This window comes from Pleurodeles waltl, chromosome 3_1 (assembly GCF_031143425.1).
Source record: "Pleurodeles waltl isolate 20211129_DDA chromosome 3_1, aPleWal1.hap1.20221129, whole genome shotgun sequence".
Lineage (NCBI taxonomy): Eukaryota > Metazoa > Chordata > Amphibia > Caudata > Salamandridae > Pleurodeles > Pleurodeles waltl.
Window position 1 is genome coordinate 841,817,717 of NC_090440.1, and position 21,233 is coordinate 841,838,949.

The 21,233-nt window shown below is 48.6% G+C and overlaps 1 protein-coding gene across 2 annotated transcripts in view; it reads left to right on the forward strand.

Annotated features, from left to right (window-relative positions):
* The window catches only part of VWCE (von Willebrand factor C and EGF domains), a 424,528-nt gene that overhangs the window by 180,800 nt on the left and 222,495 nt on the right, over positions 1 to 21,233 (forward strand). For both annotated transcript variants that reach the window (XM_069223762.1, XM_069223763.1), the window contains 2 exons: positions 7,193 to 7,309; positions 7,454 to 7,576. In XM_069223762.1, the coding sequence (XP_069079863.1) occupies positions 7,193 to 7,309; positions 7,454 to 7,576 (240 nt within the window). The remainder of the gene's footprint in view (positions 1 to 7,192; positions 7,310 to 7,453; positions 7,577 to 21,233) is intronic.

A 21,233-nucleotide genomic window follows, 5' to 3' on the forward strand; every position in this document is an offset into this window, starting at 1 on the left:
TACAGGTGCCAGTGTCACTATGGTGACAGAGAAACTGGTTTCCCCTGGTCAGTACCTGACTGGACAAACTTATCCAGTCACCATTGCTGACAATCAAACTAAAGTACATCCCATGGCTATGGTAACTTTAGAGTGGGGAGGGGTCAATGGCCTGAAACAGGTGGTAGTCTCCTCAAATATCCCAGTAGACTGTTTGCTTGGAAATGACCTGGAGTCCTCCGCATGGGCTGAGGTAGAACTGAAAACCCATGCAGCCATGCTGGGTATCCCTGAACTGGTGTGTGTCAAGACAAGGGCACAGTGCAAGGCACAGGGTGAAAAAGTAGAGCTGGAGTCTGGAAAAAGGGCCCAGCCTACCAAGAGAAAAGGAAAGCCAGCTGGGAAACCAGCTGCAACACAACACCAAAAAGAGAACCTCTCTTCTCAGGAAGAAGTTCTGCCCTCTGAGGGAACTGAGCCTATGGAGTTGGAACCTTACCAGGTTGAGCTCTTAGGCCCAGGGGGACCCTCAAGGGAGCAGTTGTGTAAGGGGCAAGAAACCTGTCCCTCTCTTGAAGGCCTTAGGCAGCAAGCTGCTGAAGAGTCCAATGGCAAGAAAACTGGAACACATAGGGTCTATTGGGAAGATGGACTCCTGTACACTGAGGCAAGAGATCCCAAACCTGGTGCCACTAGGAGAGTGGTAGTGCCTCAGGAGTTCAGAGAGTTCATACTGACCTTAGCCCATGATATTCCCCTTGCTGGGCATTTGGAACAAACCAAGACGTGGGAGAGATTAGTCAACCACTTCTACTGGCCCAACATGTCCCAGAAAGTTAAGGAGTTTTGTGTCTCCTGTACCACCTGTCAAGCCAGTGGAAAGACAGGTGGACATCCAAAGGCCCCCCTCATTCCACTTCCACTGGTGGGGGTCCCCTTTGAAATAGTGGGTGTGGACATAGTGGGTCCACTTGAACCTCCCACAGCCTCAGGAAATATGTACATCCTAGTAGTAGTGGATCATGCTACTAGGTATCTTGAACGATTCCCCTTAGGTCGACTACTGCCCCTGCAGTAGCCAAGGCCCTCATTGGTATCTTTAACAGAGCAGGCTTCCCTAAGGAGGTGGTGTCTGACAGAGGTACCAACTTCATGTCAGCATACCTGAAACACATGTGGAATGAGTGTGGAGTGACTTATAAATTCACTACACCCTATCATCCACAAACTAATGGCCTTGTTGAGAGATTCAACAAGACATTAAAGGGCATGATCATGGGGCTCCCAGAAAAACTCAAAATGAGATGGGATGTCCTCTTGCCATGCCTGTTCTTCGCTTACAGAGAGGTGCCTCAGAAGGGAGTAGGGTTCTCACCCTTTGAACTTCTGTTTGGCCACCCTGTAAGGGGACCACTAGCTCTTGTGAAAGAAGGCTGGGAGAGACCTCTTCATGAGCCTAAACAAGACATAGTGGACTATGTACTTGGCCTTCGTTCAAGGATGGCAGAGTACATGGAAAAGGCAAGTAAAAACCTTGAGGCCAGCCAACAGCTCCAGAAGTTTTGGTATGACCAAAAGGCTGCAATGGTTGAATTTCAACCAGGGCAGAAAGTCTGGGTTTTGGAGCCTGTGACTCCCAGGGCACTTCAGGACAAATGGAGTGGCCCTTACCCAGTGCTAGAAAGGAAGAGTCAGGTCACCTACCTGGTAGACCTAGGCACTAGCAGGAGTCCCAAGAGGGTGATCCATGTGAACCGCCTAAAGCTCTTCCATGACAGGGCTGATGTGAATCTGTTGATGGTAACAGATGAGGACCAGGAAGCTGAGAGTGAACCTCTCCCTGATCTCCTCTCATCAAACCCTAAGGATGGCTCAGTTGATGGAGTGATCTATTCAGACACCCTCTCTAGCCAACAGCAATCTGATTGTAGGAAGGTCCTGCAACAGTTTGCTGAGCTCTTTTCCCTAACCCCTGGTCAGACACATAAGTGTACCCATGATGTGGACACAGGAGACAGCATGCCTGTCAAAAACAAAATATTCAGACAGTCTGACCAAGTTAAGGAAAGCATCAAGGTGGAAGTCCACAAGATGCTGGAATTGGGAGTAATTGAGCACTCTGACAGCCCCTGGGCTAGCCCAGTGGTCTTAGTCCCCAAACCTCACACCAAAGATGGAAAGAGAGAGATGAGGTTTTGTGTGGACTACTGAGGACTTAATTCTGTCACCAAGACAGATGCCCATCCCATTCCTAGAGCTGATGAGCTGATTGACAAATTAGGTGCTGCCAAGTTCTTAAGTACCTTTGACTTAACAGCAGGGTACTGGCAAATCAAAATGGCACCTGGAGCAAAAGAAAAGACAGCATTCTCCACACCTGATGGGCATTATCAGTTTACTGTTATGCCCTTTGGTTTAAAGAATGCCCCTGCCACCTTCCAAAGGTTTGTGAATCAAGTCCTTGCTGGCTTGGAGTCCTTTAGTGCAGCTTATCTTGATGATATTGCTGTCTTTAGCTCCAACTGGCAGGATCACCTGGTCCACCTGAAGAAGGTTTTGAAGGCTCTGCAATCAGCAGGCCTCTCTATCAAGGCATCCAAATGCCAGATAGGGCAGGGAACTGTGGTTTACTTGGGACACCTTGTAGGTGGAGGCCACGTTCAGCCACTCCAGCCTAAGATCCAGACTATTCTGGACTGGGCAGCTCCAAAAACCCAGTCAGGGCATTCCTTGGCTTGACTAGTTACTATAGGAGGTTTGTGAAGGGATATGGATCCATAGTGACAGCCCTCACAGAACTCACCTCTAAGAAAATGCCCAAGAAGGTAAACTGGACTGTAGAATGCCAACAGGCCTTTGACACCCTGAAACAAGCAATGTGCACAGCACCAGTTCTAAAAGCTCCAGATTACTCCAAGCAGTTCATTGTGCAGACAGATGCCTCTGAAAATGGGATAGGGGCAGTTTTGTCCCAAACAAATGATGATGGCTTTGACCAGCCTGTTGCTTTCATTAGCAGGAGGTTACTCCCCAGGGAGCAGCGTTGGAGTGCCATTGAGAGGGAGGCCTTTGCTGTGGTTTGGTCCCTGAAGAAGCTGAGACCATACCTCTTTGGTACTCACTTTGTAGTTCAAACTGACCACAGATCTCTCAGATGGCTGATGCAAATGAAAGGTGAAAATCCAAAACTGTTGAGGTGGTCCATCTCCCTACAGGGAATGGACTTTATAGTGGAACACAGACCTGGGACTGCCCATGCCAATGCAGATGGCCTTTCCAGGTTCTTCCACTTAGAAAATGGAGACTCTCTTGGGAAAGGTTAGTCTCATCCTCTTTCGTTTGGGGGAGGGGGTTGTGTAAGGAAATGCCTCCTTGGCATGGTTACCCCCTGACTTTTTGCCTTTGCTGATATTTTGTTTTGAATTGAAAGTGTGCTGAGGCCTGCTAACCAGGCCCCAGCACCAGTGTTCTTTCCCTAACCTGTACTTTTGTATCCACAATTGGCACACCCTGGCATTAAGGTAAGTCCCTTGTAACTGGTACCCCTGGTACCAAGGGCCCTGATGCCAGGGAAGGTCTCTAAGGGCTGCAGCATATCTTATGCCTCCCTGGGGACCCCTCACTCAGCACAGACACACTGCTTGCCAGCTTATGTGTGCTGGTGAGGACAAAACGAGTAAGTCGACATGGCACTCCCCTCAGGGTGCCATGCCAACCTCACACTGCCTATGCAGCATAGATATGTCACCCCTCTAGCAGGCCTTACAGCCCTAAGGCAGGGTGCACTATACCATAGGTGAGGGCACCAGCGCATGAGCACTGTGCCCCTACAGTGTCTAAGCCAAACCTTAGACATTGTAAGTGCAGGGTAGCCATAAGAGTATATGGTCTGGGAGTTTGTCAAACACGAACTCCACAGCACCATAATGGCTACACTGAAAACTGGGAAGTTTGGTATCAAACCTCTCAGCACAATAAATGCACACTGATGCCAGTGTACATTTTATTGTAAAATACACCCGAGAGGGCACCTTAGAGGTGCCCCCTGAAACCTTAACCGACTACCTGTGTAGGCTGACTGGTTCCAGCAGCCTGCCACAACAGAGACATGTTGCTGGCCCCATGGGGAGAGTGCCTTTGTCACTCTGAGGCCAGTAACAAAGCCTGCACTGGGTGGAGATGCTAACACCTCCCCCAGGCAGGAGCTGTAACACCTGGCGGTGAGCCTCAAAGGCTCACCCCCTTTGTTCCAGCACCACAGGGCACTCCAACTAGTGGAGTTGCCCGCCCCCTCCGGCCATGGCCCCACTTTTGGCGGCAAGGCCGGAGGAAATAATGAGAATAACAAGGAGGAGTCACTGGCCAGTCAGGACAGCCCCTAAGGTGTCCTGAGCTGAAGTGACTCTAACTTTTAGAAATCCTCCATCCTGCAGATGGCGGATTCCCCCAATAGGGATAGGAATTTGACCCCCTCCCCTTGGGAGGAGGCACAAAGAGGGTGTACCCACCCTCAGGGCTAGTAGCCATTGGCTACTAACCCCCCAGACCTAAACACGCCCTTAAATTTAGTATTTAAGGGCTTCCCTGAACCTAAGAATTTAGATTCCTGCAACTTACAGAAGAAGAGGACTGCTGAGCTGAAAAACCCCTGCAGAAGAAGAAAGAAGACACCAACTGCTTTGGCCCCAGTCCTACCGGCCTGTCTCCTGCCTTCAGAAGAAAACTGCTCCAGCGATGCTTTCCCCAGGACCAGCGACCCCTGAATCCTCAGAGGACTGCCCTGCTTCTAAGAGACCAAGAAACTCCCGAGAACAGCGGCCCTGTTCAACAAAGACTGCAACTTTGTATCCAGAGGAGCAGATTTAAAGACCCCTGCAATCCCCGCAAGAAGCGTGAGACTTGCAACACTGCACCCGGCGACCCCGACTCGACTGGTGAAGAAACAACGCTACAGGGTGGACCCTCCGGCGACTCCAAGACTGTGAGTAACCAAAGTTGTCCCCCCTGAGCCCCCACAGCGACGCCTGCAGAGGGAATCCCGAGGCTCCCCCTGACCGCGACTGCCTGACTCTGAAACCCCGACGCCTGGAAAAGACCCTGCACCCGCAGCCCCAAGGACCTGAAGGATCGGAGCTCCAGTGCAGGAGTGACCCCCAGGAGGCCCTCTCCCTTGCCCCAGTGGTGGCTACCCCGAGGAGCCCCCCCCTTGCCTGCCTGCACCGCTGAAGAGACCCCTTGGTCTCTCATTGAAAACAATTGGAAACCCGACGCGTGTTTGCACACTGCACCACGCCGCCCCCCGCGCTGCTGAGGGTGTACTTTTTGTGCTGACTTGTGTCCCCCCGGTGCCCTACAAAAACCCCCTGGTCTGCCCTCCGAAGACGCGGGTACTTACCTGCTGGCAGACTGGAACCGGGGCACCCCCTTACCTCCATTGAAGCCTATGTGTTTTGGGCACCTCTTTGACCTCTGCACCTGACCGGCCCTGAGCTGCTGGTGTGGTGACTTTGGGGTTGCTCTGAACCCCCAACAGTGGGCTACCTTGGACCCCAATTTGAACCCCGTAGGTGGTTTACTTACCTGCAAGAACTAACATTACTTTACCTCCCCCAGGAACTGTGAAAATTGCACTGTGTCCACTTTTAAAACAGCTAAATGTGTTTGATGTAAAAAGTATACATGCTATTGTGATTATTCAAAGTTCCTAGAGTACTTACCTGCAATACCTTTCAAATGAGATATTACATGTAGAATTTGAACCTGTGGTTCTTAAAATAAACTTAGAAAATATATTTTTCTATACAAAAACCTATTGGCTTGGAATTGTCTCTGAGTGTGTGTTCCTCATTTATTGCCTGTGTATATATACAACAAATGCTTAACACTACTCCTTTGATAAGCCTACTGCTCGACCGCACTACCACAAAATAGAGCATTAGTATTATCTCTTTTTGCCACTATCTTACCTCTAAGGGGAACCTTGGACTCTGTGCATACTATTCCTTACTTTGAAATACTGCATACAGAGCCAACTTCCTACAAATTATATATATAATTTGGTATTGTTTGGCACTATTTAGGCTTGAAATGGGTAATCTATTTCAAAGGTGTTCTGTACAGGGGCCCAAATATATGTTTTGGCCTAAACTCCCAACATCCTTGAGACAACACTGAAGTGGGGGAATATTAAATTAGGATGTGCTTTTTAGACTTTTAAGTCAAACGTTTGAGACGCCATTGCACTAGTTGGGGCATTGCACTGCACACAAATTGAGGTTTAGTGCTGATGTCTTGCCGTTGAAGGATGCACCAGTCCTTGTCTCACTACCCTGTGGCCCTAATTAGGAGAATTTTTCCATAAATGTATGTTGGATTTAAAACAGTTTCTGTTGTAAATATGTGTTTTAAAATTACTTCTGTCTGAGCTTTGATTGACAATTGCAGTAGAGGAAGTCTACACTTGTCCAAGTTGATATGATAGTCATCACTTGTATGTGTGCCTGTGTGTCTCTGTTTATGTGCTTATCTCTGTGTGCACAAGAGCATAGGAACTGTGACTGTTGCTTTCTAGAGTATTAGGATCCACACATTGGGCCTGATTACGACCTTGGCGGGTGAGATACTTTGGCCCATATTTATACTTTTTTAGCACCGCATTTGCGTCGTTTTTTTAATGCAAAATCGTCGCAAACTTACAAAATACAATTGTATTTTGTAAGTTTGCGCTGCTTTTGTGTCCAAAAATGATGCAAATGCGGCGCTAATAAAGTATAAATATGGGCCTTTGTCACAAATGTGACGGATATCCCGTCCGCCATATTACAAGTTCCACTATATCCTATAGAACTTTTAAACCGGTGGTGGGATAACTGTCAAGTTTGTGACGGAGTATCCCATCCACCAAGGTCGTAATCAGGCCCTTTATGTGTGTGCTTAAACCTGCATGCATGTGCAAGAGTCTCAATGGTCTTTGCTCTTGAGCACCAGGTGTGCTGTGTTGGACTCTCCATTTTCTCTGCTTGTGTTTCTTTCATGTGTCCATCAATGATTAGGATTGAACCTTTAATAAAAAAACATTTCCAGTGTGTACACTGGTTTGGTAAGACCCCCCTCCATGTCTGTTTGTATGTGCACGACTCTAAGTAATTCAAGCTCAATCGGCGTTAAGATTGTTTGCTTGGCTTCTACTGACTTTATTCTTTTGGCCCTACAGATATTGATGAGTGTGAAACAGCCTCTTGCGATGGCATTTGTCTCAACACAGATGGAGGATTTGTGTGTGAATGCAGACCTGGAATGCAGCTCTCCGCTGATAGGCAGAGTTGTGTCGGTGAGTCATCCAGTCGCTGAAAGCACAGAGATGCCTGTATGGGATGTTGTGAAATAATTATGGTAGTGTATGGACCAGGAGAGAAAATTCCTTGTTTTGAATTGGTTGTATAGATTTCAAAATCATTGCTCTTCTTGATTTCAGATATCGATGAGTGCTCAGCAAACAGAGCCCTCTGTCAGCAGAAGTGCAGGAACAGCTATGGCAGTTATAAGTGCCTCTGCAGCACTGGATTCACCCTACATGGCAATGGACACTCCTGCATAGGTGAGGAACTACTGTGGTGAATTCACAAGAACAACCTAAATAGAATTGGTTGACGAGGGGTATAGTGAACCCACTTCAGACTCTCGTGGGCCTCTCAGAAACCTGTACCCTCTGGCCATTTGCAGTCTGTTTCTGTTTGAAGGCCTTTCAGAGTTACAGGAGAGAGAGAGTGTGTAGGAAGTTGGCTCTGTATGTGCTATTTCAAAGAAAGGAATAGCATGCACAGAGTCCAAGGGTTCCCCTTAGAGGTAAAATAGTGGTAAAAAGAGATAATACTAATGCTCTATTTTGTGGTAGTGTGGTCGAGCAGTAGGCTTATCCAAGGAGTAGTGTTAAGCATTTGTTGTACATACACATAGACAATAAATGAGGTACACACACTCAGAGACAAATCCAGCAAATAGGTTTCGTTATAGAAAAATATCTTTTCTTAGTTTATTTTAAGAACCACAGGTTCAAATTTTACATGTAATATCTTGTTTGAAAGGTATTGCAGGTAAGTACTCTAGGAACTTTGAATCATTACTTTAGCATGTATACTTTTCACATAAAACACAATAAGCTGTTTTAAAAGTGGACACAGTGCAATTTTCACAGTTCCTGGGGTAGGTAAGTTATTGTTAGTTTTCACAGGTAAGTAAGTCACTTACAGTTCTCAGTTTTTGGTCCAAGGTAGCCCACCGTTGGGGGTTCAGAGCAACCCCAAAGTTATCACACCAGCAGCTCAGGGCCGGTCAGGTGCAAAGGTCAAAGAGGTGCCCAAAACACATAGGCTTCAATGGAGAGAAGGGGGTGCCCCGGTTCCAGTCTGCTTGCAGGTAAGTACCCGCGTCTTCGGAGGGCAGACCAGGGGGGTTTTGTAGGGCACCGGGGGGGGACACAAGTCAGCACAAAAAGTACACCCTCAGCAGCGCGGGGGCGGCCGGGTGCAGTGTGCAAACACGCGTCGGGTTTTCAATGGAAGTCAATGAGAGATCAAGGGATCTCTTCAGCGTCGCAGGCAGGCAAGGGGGGGCTCCTCGGGGTAGCCACCACCTGGACAAGGGAGAGGGCCTCCTGGGGGTCACTCCTGCACAGAAGTTCAGTTTCTTTAGGCGCTGGGGGCTGCGGGTGCAGGGTCTTTTCCAGGCATCGGGAAATGGAGTTCAGACAGTCGCGGTCAGGGGGAGCCTGGGGATTCCCTCTGCAGGCGTCGCTGTGGGGGCTCAGGGGGGACAACTTTGGTTACTCACAGTCGTAGAGTCGCCGGAGGGTCCTCCCTGAGTTGGTTGTTCTCCACCAGTCGAGTCGGGGTCGCCGGGTGCAGTGTTGCAAGTCTCACGCTTCTTGCGGGGAGTTGCAGGGGTCTTTAAATCTGCTCCTTGTAACAAAGTTGCAGTTATTTTGGAGCAGTGCCTCTGTCCTCGGGAGTTTCTTGTCTTTTTCGAAGCAGGGCAGTCCTCAGAGGATTCAGAGGTCGCTGGTCCCTTGGAAAGCGTCGCTGGAGCAGGGTTCTTTGGAAGGCAGGAGACAGGCCGGTAAGTCTGGGGCCAAGGCAGTTGGTGTCTTCTGGTCTTCCTCTGCAGGGGTCTTTCAGCTCGGCAGTCCTTCTTCTTGTAGTTGCAGGAATCTAACTCTTTAGGTTCAGGGAAGCCCTTAAATACTAAATTTAAGGGCGTGTTTAGGTCTGGGGGGTTAGTAGCCAATGGCTACTAGCCCTGAGGGTGGGTACACCCTCTTTGTGCCTCCTCCCAAGGGGAGGGGGTCACATCCCTAATCCTATTGGGGGAATCCTCCATCTGCAAGATGGAGGATTTCTAAAAGTTAGAGTCACCTCAGCTCAGGACACCTTAGGGGCTGTCCTGACTGGCCAGTGACTCCTCCTTGTTATTCTCATTATTTTGAGGGGGCGGGCAACTCCACTAGCTGGAGTGTCCTGCGGTGCTGTGACAAAGGGGTGAGCCTTTGAGGCTCACCGCCAGGTGTTACAGCTCCTGCCTGGGGGAGGTGTTAGCATCTCCAACCAGTGCAGGCTTTGTTACTGGCCTCAGAGTGACAAAGGCACTCTCCCCATGGGGCCAGCAACATGTCTCTAGTGTGGCAGGCTGCTGGAACCAGTCAGCCTACACAGATAGTCGGTTAAGTTTCAGGGGGCACCTCTAAGGTGCCCTCTGTGGTGTATTTTACAATAAAATGTACACTGGCATCAGTGTGCATTTATTGTGCTGAGAAGTTTGATACCAAACTTCCCAGTTTTCAGTGTAGCCATTATGGTGCTGTGGAGTTCGTGTTTGACAGACTCCCAGACCATATACTCTTATGGCTACCCTGCACTTACAATGTCTAAGGTTTTGCTTAGACACTGTAGGGGCACAGTGCTCATGCACTGGTGCCCTCACCTATGGTATAGTGCACCCTGCCTTAGGGCTGTAAGGCCTGCTAGAGGGGTGTCTTACCTATACTGCATAGGCAGTGAGAGGCTGGCATGGCACCCTGAGGGGAGTGCCATGTCGACTTACTCAGTTTGTTCTCACTAGCACACACAAGCTGGTAAGCAGTGTGTCTGTGCTGAGTGAGGGGTCTCTAGGGTGGCATAATACATGCTGCAGCCCTTAGAGACCTTCCCTGGCATCAGGGCCCTTGGTACCAGAGGTACCAGTTACAAGGGACTTATCTGGAGGCCAGGGTGTGCCAATTGTGGAATCAATGGTACATTTTAGGTGAAAGAACACTGGTGCTGGGGCCTGGTTAGCAGGGTCCCAGCACACTTCTCAGTCAAGTCAGCATCAGTATCAGGCAAAAAGTGGGGGGTAACTGCAACAGGGAGCCATTTCTTTACACAAGCCCCCCCCAGCCCACAGGCCAGGAGACTCAGCCAAAGCTGGGAGAGTCTTCCTAGTCTGGGAGGCGAGGAAGAGTAGAGGAAATAGGCTGGTTTGTTGCAGGGCCTACTCTGCCTTACATCCTCCTGCTCAGGTCATTCCCTCTGGGGAACTGACCCACTTCCACAGTGATAGGACCTAGTCTGAATTGCCTCTTGTCTGTGTCTTTAATGTCTCCACCCATTCTCTCTATTTTGGGGTTAGAGGTATCCACCTCTGCTAGTCTTATTTTAGCCAGGGTCACCCCTAGCTTACCCAAAGAGGTTACCCAGAGCTGGAGTAACCCCACCATGACCAACAGGGTCAGGGGGCCTAACTTGCTATTTGGCATGGGGTCTGACCACCATGCCAAGGATAGTGCAGCCATAAAGGCTAACACCCAGCAGAGGCCACTGACAGCTGTCAGTGCCCAGAACCACACCTTTAGCTCTTCACCTACAAGGGAAGGGGCTAAGTTACAGGCTTCTTTGGGTTCAGGGTGCCTGTCTGCTGTATTGGAGTGGGGAGTTACCACAGCTTGTAGTAAACACCCTTCTTCCACTCTTTCTTCTGTTAGCTGAGGGGCCACCCACTCAGACTTAACAGTTGCCTGACTAGCCAGGACTTCTTATGGGTCAGGTTGGACTTTATCAGAGCCACTTTTGGGGTTCTCCCCTACTGGAGCAGAATCTCCTTGGCTGGCTGGAACCTTGGCTAAAGGTTGTCCACCTTTCCTACTCTGTTTCCTTTTCTTTTTCTTCTGGGGCCTACTTGCATGTACTGCAGAGGCAGGCACTCCAGAATCCTTGGGAGAGGACTGGCACTGACCAATTCCTCTCTTGGGCTCTGACTAACCTCTGGGTAGTCATATCCAAGGAGACAATCAAGGGGGAGGTCTGTACTGACTACCACCCTTCTCCAGCTAAAAGTCCCACCCACTTCTATGGGCACAAAAGCCACAGGCCTATCAGTGACCCTGTCTGGGCTAACTCTTACTCTGGCCATCTCACCTGGGATGTACTGGTTTGAGAACACCAGCCTGTCATGCACAATAGTGTGACTGGCACAAGTGTCTCTCAGGGCAGTGGCTGGGATTCCATTCACCTGTAGGTGGTGGAAGTGTCTACTTCCCTCTGGAATCTCCAACTCACCTGTTGGGCCCTTTTTCCAGTTGAAGGCTATGAAGACCTCCTCATCTGAGGAGTCATCTCCAATGGCTACACTGGTTACCCCTGGGATTTTGCTAGGGGGTTTGTTTTTGGGACAAGAAGTGTCCTTGGTGTGGTGCCCTGTCTGTTTACAGTTATGGCACCATGCCTTAGTGGCATCCCAGCTCTTACCCTGGTACCCACCTTTGTTTTGGGTTGTGTCTCTGGGCCCACCCACCTGGTCTGGCTTTTGGGGGCCTACAGGGGACTCTTTTTCTTTGTTTCTAGTGTCACCCACTTTCTCCTGGGGAGGCTTTGTAACCCCTTTCTTTTGGTCACCCCCAGTGGAAGTTTTGGTTACCCTAGTCTTGACCCAGTGGTCTGCCTTCTTTGCCAATTCTTGGGGAGAAATTGGACCTAGGTCTACCAGATACTGATGCAACTTTTCATTGAAGCAGTTACTTAAAATGTGTTCTTTCATAAACAAATTATAAAGCCCAACATAGTCATACACTTCATTTCCAGTTACCCAACCATCCAGTGTTTTCACTGAGTAGTCAACATAATCAACCCAGGTCTGGCTCGAGGATTTTTGAGCCCCCCTGAATCTAATCCTATACTCCTCAGTGGAGAATCCAAAGCCCTCAATCAGGGTACCCTTCATGAGGTCATAAGATTCTGCATCTTTTTTAGAGAGTGTGAGGAGTCTATCCCTACACTTTCCTGTGAACATTTCCCAAAGGAGAGCACCCCAGTGAGATTTGTTCACTTTTCTGGTTTCACAAGCCCTCTCAAAAGCTGTGAACCATTTGGTGATGTCATCACCATCTTCATATTTAGTTACAATCCCTTTGGGGATTTTCAACATGTCAGGAGAATCTCTGACCCTAGTTATGTTGCTGCCATCATTGATGGGTCCTAGGCCCATCTCTTGTCTTTCCCTTTCTATGGCTAGGATCTGTTTTTCCAAAGCCAATCTTTTGGCCATCCTGGCTAACTGGATGTCCTCTTCACTGGAGTTATCCTCAGTGATTTCAGAGAGGCTGGACCCTCCTGTGAGGGAGCCAGCATCTCTGACTATTATTTTTGGAGTCAGGGCTTGAGAAGCCCTGTTCTCCCTAGATAGGACTGGTGGAGGGGATTCTTCCTCCAGTTCACTATCATCCTCCTCTGTGTTATCCACAGAGGGGTTGGCTCTATCATACTCTGCCAACAGCTCCTGGAGCTGTACTTTGGTAGGTCTGGAGCCCATTGTTATTTTTCTTATGTTACAGAGTGACCTTAGCTCTTTCATCTGGAGATGGAGGTAAGGTGTGGTGTCGAGTTCCACCACATTCATCTCTGTACTAGACATTATTCTTCTAAAAGTTGGAATGTTTTTAAGAATCTAAAACTAGTTCTAGAATCTATTTCAAACTTTTACAAACTTTTAAACTCTAAAAGAAATGCTAACAGGGACTAACACAAGGCCCTAGCAGGACTTTAAAGAATTTAGAAAACTTTTCAAATTGCAAAAATCAATTTCTAATGACAATTTTGGAATTTGTCGTGTGATCCGGTATTGGCTGAGTAGTCCAGCCAATGCAAAGTCTTGTACCCCACCGCTGATCCACCAATGTAGGAAGTTGGCTCTGTATGTGCTATTTCAAAGTAAGGAATAGCATGCACAGAGTCCAAGGGTTCCCCTTAGAGGTAAAATAGTGGTAAAAAGAGATAATACTAATGCTCTATTTTGTGGTAGTGTGGTCGAGCAGTAGGCTTATCCAAGGAGTAGTGTTAAGCATTTGTTGTACATACACATAGACAATAAATGAGGTACACACACTCAGAGACAAATCCAGCCAATAGGTTTCGTTATAGAAAAATATCTTTTCTTAGTTTATTTTAAGAACCACAGGTTCAAATTTTACATGTAATATCTTGTTTGAAAGGTATTGCAGGTAAGTACTCTAGGAACTTTGAATCATTACTTTAGCATGTATACTTTTCACATAAAACACAATAAGCTGTTTTAAAAGTGGACACAGTGCAATTTTCACAGTTCCTGGGGGAGGTAAGTTATTGTTAGTTTTCACAGGTAAGTAAGTCACTTACAGTTCTCAGTTTTTGGTCCAAGGTAGCCCACCGTTGGGGGTTCAGAGCAACCCCAAAGTTATCACACCAGCAGCTCAGGGCCGGTCAGGTGCAAAGGTCAAAGAGGTGCCCAAAACACATAGGCTTCAATGGAGAGAAGGGGGTGCCCCGGTTCCAGTCTGCTTGCAGGTAAGTACCCGCGTCTTCGGAGGGCAGACCAGGGGGGTTTTGTAGGGCACCGGGGGGGACACAAGTCAGCACAAAAAGTACACCCTCAGCAGCGCGGGGGCGGCCGGGTGCAGTGTGCAAACACACGTCGGGTTTTCAATGGAAGTCAATGAGAGATCAAGGGATCTCTTCAGCGTCGCAGGCAGGCAAGGGGGGGCTCCTTGGGGTAGCCACCACCTGGACAAGGGAGAGGGCCTCCTGGGGGTCACTCCTGCACAGAAGTTCAGTTTCTTTAGGCGCTGAGGGCTGCGGGTGCAGGGTCTTTTCCAGGCGTCGGGAAATGGAGTTCAGACAGTCGCGGTCAGGGGGAGCCTGGGGATTCCCTCTGCAGGCGTCGCTGTGGGGGCTCAGGGGGGACAACTTTGGTTACTCACAGTCGTAGAGTCGCCGGAGGGTCCTCCCTGAGTTGGTTGTTCTCCACCAGTCGAGTCGGGGTCGCCGGGTGCAGTGTTGCAAGTCTCACGCTTCTTGCGGGGAGTTGCAGGGGTCTTTAAATCTGCTCCTTGTAACAAAGTTGCAGTTCTTTTGGAGCAGTGCCGCTGTCCTCGGGAGTTTCTTGTCTTTTTCGAAGCAGGGCAGTCCTGAGAGGATTCAGAGGTCGCTGGTCCCTTGGAAAGCGTCGCTGGAGCAGGGTTCTTTGGAAGACAGGAGACAGGCCGGTAAGTCTGGGGCCAAGGCAGTTGGTGTCTTCTGGTCTTCCTCTGCAGGGGTCTTTCAGCTCGGCAGTCCTTCTTCTTGTAGTTGCAGGAATCTAACTCTTTAGGTTCAGGGAAGCACTTAAATACTAAATTTAAGGGCGTGTTTAGGTCTGGGGGGTTAGTAGCCAATGGCTACTAGCCCTGAGGGTGGGTACACCCCCTTTGTGCCTCCTCCCAAGGGGAGGGGGTCCCATCCCTAATCCTATTGGGGGAATCCTCCATCTGCAAGATGGAGGATTTCTAAAAGTTAGAGTCACCTCAGCTCAGGACACCTTAGGGGCTGTCCTGACTGGCCAGTGACTCCTCCTTGTTATTCTCATTATTTTCTCCGGCCTTGCCGCCAAAAGTGGGGGCCGGGGCCGGAGGGGGCGGGCAACTCTACTAGCTGGAGTGTCCTGCGGTGCTGTGACAAAGGGGTGAGCCTTTGAGGCTCACCGCCAGGTGTTACAGCTCCTGCCTGGGGGAGGTGTTAGCATCTCCAACCAGTGCAGGCTTTGTTACTGGCCTCAGAGTGACAAAGGCACTCTCCCCATGGGGCCAGCAACATGTCTCTAGTGTGGCAGGCTGCTGGAACCAGTCAGCCTACACAGATAGTCGGTTAAGTTTCAGGGGGCACCTCTAAGGTGCCCTCTGTGGTGTATTTTACAATAAAATGTACACTGGCATCAGTGTGCATTTATTGTGCTGAGAAGTTTGATACCAAACTTCCCAGTTTTCAGTGTAGCCGTTATGGTGCTGTGGAGTTCGTGTTTGACAGACTCCCAGACTATATACTCTTATGGCTACCCTGCACTTACAATGTCTAAGGTTTTGCTTAGACACTGTAGGGGCACAGTGCTCATGCACTGGTCCCCTCACCTATGGTATAGTGCACCCTGCCTTAGGGCTGTAAGGCCTGCTAGAGGGGTGTCTTACCTATACTGCATAGGCAGTGAGAGGCTGGCATGGCACCCTGAGGGGAGTGCCATGTCGACTTACTCAGTTTGTTCTCACTAGCACACACAAGCTGGTAAGCAGTGTGTCTGTGCTGAGTGAGGGGTCTCTAGGGTGGCATAATACATGCTGCAGCCCTTAGAGACCTTCCCTGGCATCAGGGCCCTTGGTACCAGAGGTACCAGTTACAAGGGACTTATCTGGAGGCCAGGGTGTGCCAATTGTGGAATCAATGGTACATTTTAGGTGAAAGAACACTGGTGCTGGGGCCTGGTTAGCAGGGTCCCAGCACACTTCTCAGTCAAGTCAGCATCAGTATCAGGCAAAAAGTGGGGGGTAACTGCAACAGGGAGCCATTTCTTTACAGAGTGTGTCTCGTTTTTATATGCCCCCAAGACAAACCATTTTGTGTGAGTTTATAATTTTGAACTGAGTCATGAAATCTCAAGATCATGTTCAGATTATGCCACTACACTATTTCTCCTCCTCTTTCTTATTTAGCTGGTGTTTGGCAGTAAACAAACTTTGGCAACAAACAAACTTTTGACAGCAAACTTCTGCTTTGGGAGTTAATTTACGAAATAAACAAGGTTACAGAGCAGGTGCTTTAATCATGGGACCTGCTTGGCAATCCGGCAGTGCTGTGAAGGGAGTGTAGACAGTGACTGCTCTTTGCACAGCATAGACATGCTTGCCAGGCAAACAGTGATCTCCAAATAGAGTAGGTGGCCCTCAGCAAATCTGATCGAGGCCACGGTCTACACCATTCTTCTCCAACAAGTAGCTCGTGAGCTACTGGTAGCTCTCCAGCTTCCTTTGAGTAGCTCTGCTGTATGCGGCCCATTCTACTAAATTTGAAAGGTTTGCTTGACAGAATTGGTATGTTCATACCAACATTGAGAAGTACGTATTTGAGATGAAAATGTGTGAATTTTCAAAACCCAAAAGATGATATCTAAGAAAAATGGCTGGATTTCCTAAATATTTTTAACGCTTTTAAAGCTGAAGTTTGGGTGATAACACATGTGGCTTAGGGAGACTTATTAAGAATATTGCTTTAGGGCTAGGAGCATTGTAGCTATAACTGTGAAGAATTACCACCTGAAGGCATTCCAAATTATCTGCAACTTATTACATACTGACGGCAACCCTGCCTGCCGGACTAAGGTAATCACTGCTGGTCTTCTTGCATAGGGAGGCCATTAATATAATCTTGCTTGATATGGTCAGCATTACAGCACTAAGGGGCATATTTAAGAGCCCCTAGTGCCATTTCAACTCCACAATTTGTTACGCTAATGTGGTGTTAGAAGACCAAAGATGCTATGTCATATTTACAAAGTGGCACAATGCATGCATTGCGCCACTTTGTAACCCTTTGCGCTACATTATGCCTGTGCCAGGCATAATGTATGCAAAGGGGGCGTTCCCCCATTGGGGAAGCAAAGGAATGGTGCAAGGAAATTGAAGAGATTTCTTTGAGCCATTTGTTTCAAGCACTTTTAACGTCTGCTCAGAGCAGATGTTAAAAGAAGGCTTCCATTGGTTACAATGGGCCTCTGGGTGCCTTGCAGGATTAGCGTCAGAATTTTTATGACAATCATGCAAAGCCTGGACTAGCGTAAAAAATTCAGATGCTAATCCCCTAACTACATCCATGGCGCACTGTATTTTAAATATGTCACACACATGGTGGCATTAGGGGGGACGATAAGGGGTGCAAAAAAAAGGGCACTACACTATGTGCAGCGCCACTTTTCTCAAATATGCCACTAATAATATTAGCATTTAAGGATAATTTTCATTGGACATAAGTAGCTCTTGTTTTAGAAGAGGTTGTAGACCCCTGGTCTACACCTCTGTCTCTCTTTCACTCTCTTTCTCCTCCTCACATACCCACTCAGACACTTATGCATCCATTCAAAGACTCCCTAAGACCCTCAAGCATCCACTCCCAGACCCATTCAGACCGTTGTGCACCCACTCACAGCCCCACTCAGTCCCTAACGCACCCACCCACAGCCCCACTCAGACAGTTACGTACCCACTCACAGACCCACTCAGACTCTCACACACCCACTCACAGACCCACTGACACCCTCATACACATATACAGACCTGTGCAAACAATGACACACACACTTAAACACTGATGTATGCACTTACACACCCAGACAGACACTCTCACAGACACTCTCACCCCAGATACACCCTCTCATACCCATTCTCACACCCAGAGAGGTTGTGATCTACTCCTGCCGCGCACAGTCAAAGAGCTATGCATAGCATGGAGTTAGGGGGCTAGGGGTGTTGGCCACAGGATCTGGCTGCAGGCCAAAAATTCACTTTAAAAGGAAAGGTTACAGAGGCATTATAGTTAGGCTACATTTTAAATGTAAAAAACCATAGAAATTCATCAGTTATAGTTACCTTAAATAACTATAACTTGTGCCCTAAGGTAACTATAACTCACACCCTAACCACTTAGGCCAGGTAGTGGGGTCCCACAGGGACTCCGCCAGGGACCAAAAACATTTTGTTTTCAGGTTTGTTTGGAAAACATGGAGAATCCTCAGATCGGGCAAAATTGGAACAAAAAAAGTACGTGCGATTGCCACTGCTTGCTTTATTTGCCCCTTGGGTGCACCATGTGTTGGGGAAATGCCATTTATATTAAGGGGGAGGAGGGTGCATGTGGTCCTCCTCCCTAACCCTGATTTTGGCTCCGGGGACCCTATCCCCAGGGACCGGACGACTTCCAAAATCCTCCCCAACCCTGATATTGGCCCAGCGGACTCCATTCCCCAGGGGCTAGCCAAATTAAATTACAGGAGAGGGGCTGCATGCCCCCCATCCTGGGCCGATTTTTGCCCAGGGGACTCCTTCCCCCAGGGTGCGGCATTACAACATATGGGAAAGGGGGGCCACATGGCTGCCTTACTGGTCCAGTTCAGCCCTGGGGACCCCGTTCCACCCTAGCCCAGCCACGCATACCAAAGGGAAGGGGCATGCAGCCCCCTCATGGAGCCATTAATGGCCCTGGGGATCCCATCCACCAAGGATGAGCTCCTGCTATGTCTTGGGGTGCAGGGCGGGAAACCTGTGTTTGCTCTCGCTTGGCGGGAGTAATTTTAACGTGCCCACCAAGCAAGAGCAAACTCCCTGGGGTATATTTACTAAGATTTTACACCATGTTTGCATCACAAAAGTGACACAAATCGATGCAAAATCTTTTTTTACCTATATACTTTCCAGTGCAAAGCCTGTTTTGTGCTGGAAACTACGCTAAAAGTAACGCAAAGATGCGGGAATCAGTGCTTTATATTACTTAGTGCCAACGAGGCGTTACATGGGTGGTACATGGCCTTCCCATGCCACCACCCAAACCTTATCTACAAACAATAGTAGACATGGTTTTGCGCTAAATGTTAAATCCATTAAAAGGAGAAATGGTTTCATTTCTCCTTTCTTTTCTGACTTTGCATGCGTGCTGAACTGTACAGCACTCATAAAATGTAGGAAAAGTTTTAAAGTGTGTCTACACATAGGGGGTCATTCTGACTTTGGCGGGCGGCGGAGGCCGCCCGCCAAAGTTCCCCCGCCAGAACACCGCTGCGCGGTCAAAAGACTGCCGCTGTGATTCTGAGTTTCCCGCTGGGCGGGCGACCGCCAGAAGGCCACCCGCCCGCCCAGCGGGAAACCCCCTTCCACGAGGATGCCGGCTCCGAATGGAGCCGGCGGAGTGGAAAGGGTGCGACAGGTGCAGTTGCACCCGTCGCGATTTTCAGTGTCTGCTATGCAGACACTGAAAATCTCTGTGGGGCCCTGTTAGGGGGCCCCTGCAGTGCCCATGCCATTGGCATGGGCACTGCAGGGGCCCCACGACACCCGTTACCGCCATCCTGTTCCTGGCGGTGAAAACCGCCAGGAACAGGATGGCGGTAAGGGGGTCGGAATCCCCATGGCGGCGCTGCAAGCAGCGCCGCCGTGGAGGATTCCCTAGGGTAGCGGGAAACCGGCGGGACACCGCCGGTTTCCCGTTTCTGACCGCGGCTGTACCGCCGCGGTCAGAATGCCCATGGATGCACCGCCAGCCTGTTGGCGGTGCATCCGCGGTCCGCGGAGACCGCCAGGGTTGGAATTATCCCCATAGTATTTAGTACCGGAAGGGTACCCTTCTAGAACAAAACCTATGCTAGACTCATGCACACACCTTGTCCACACTGAAGTGGGCATTAAAACAGATGAAAAAATTGCTCCCCCACAGGGGATGGTGTCCCCGGGGACAATTTTGTGCCCCCCTACCAGTTCATAATGTAGCCAGACCCCAGTCTGGGGCCAAAGTTGGTCCAGAGGGAGGCTACGTGCCCACCTTACCCTCAAATATGTTGCCGGACCCTAAGGTAACTATAACTTGCGCCTTTGTCAAGCACTACTAATTACTCTACATATTACATCAGTCATGACATCTTCTATGACATTATTGATAATATCACAGCAACATTTGCAGTGAAATTATTGGTGAGACAAATGTACATGGCGGAGTTATGAGTATAGTTACCTTAGGCCACTAGTTATAGTTACTTAACATAATGATGCCACCCTCCCCAATTATTAATGATATAGGCCCCGGGGGATGGGCTTCCATGAGCCAATATTGGCCCAGGGAGAGGGTTTGCGTGCCCCGCTCCCAATTCTTAATATGGCTGGGCCCCGGGAAATGGGGTCCGCGGGCCACAAATTGTCCAAGGAGCAGGGCTGCACTACCCTCCTCCCCAATTATTAATTGAATAGGCTTGGGGATAGGGTCCCCGGGCCAATATTAGCCTAGGGAGGAGGGCTGCCTGACTCTTTCCCCATGCATAATATAGTCAGTCCCTGGGGGATGGGGTTCCTGGAGCCTGATATCAGCCTCCCCTATTGCCTGCAAGGCCTTTGGCGGGGCGCAGCAGCGGTTAGATTAACGTATGGTAATTAAATATTATTTTACAATAAAAAAACATAGTAATTAACTGTAAAACCAAATGTTACAGGGACGTTACAGCTAGGAAATAGAATTCATAAAATCCTTGAAAATTCACCAAAAAAAACCCAAAAGTTTCCAGAAAGTGTAAGTCGTGCCCTAAGTTAATTATAATGCACGCCTCACCAGGCACTGCTAATTACCCCACATATTACATCACTTATAACATCTTCTGTGACATCATTGATAATATAAGTGCCACACTTGCTGTAAAATAATGGATGAGAAAACTGTGCTTGGTAGGGGTGAGAGTTATAGTTATCTCATGGCACGAGTTGTAGTTTCTTTTGATAACTATAACTATAACTGCTGAATTTCTAGGGTTGCGTACGTAAATTGTGAACCTAACTATAATGCCTGTGTAACCTTTGTTTTTTTTTGTGAATAAATGTTGTATATACATAAGAGCACAGTTCACCACTGTGCAGTTATAGTAATAGGAAATTGATTTTTTGTTTTGATAATACGTTTAGCACCATTTGACGAAGCTTCACTGAACTTTTCAACTAAAAGGTTCATCTACCCCAGCTCCTTCCTGGAAAGGTTTGAGGTGATTTGCCAAGTGGGGACCTAGGAAAAGGGAGGAGTGTCCCAAAACAGGTTTTTCCCATAATAACTTTAGACAATGGTACTGCCAAAATGGCTGAACAGAATTACACCAAATTTGTCAAAAAGCTATACCTTTACCCAGAAAGCGTGGTTTATGTGACTTGT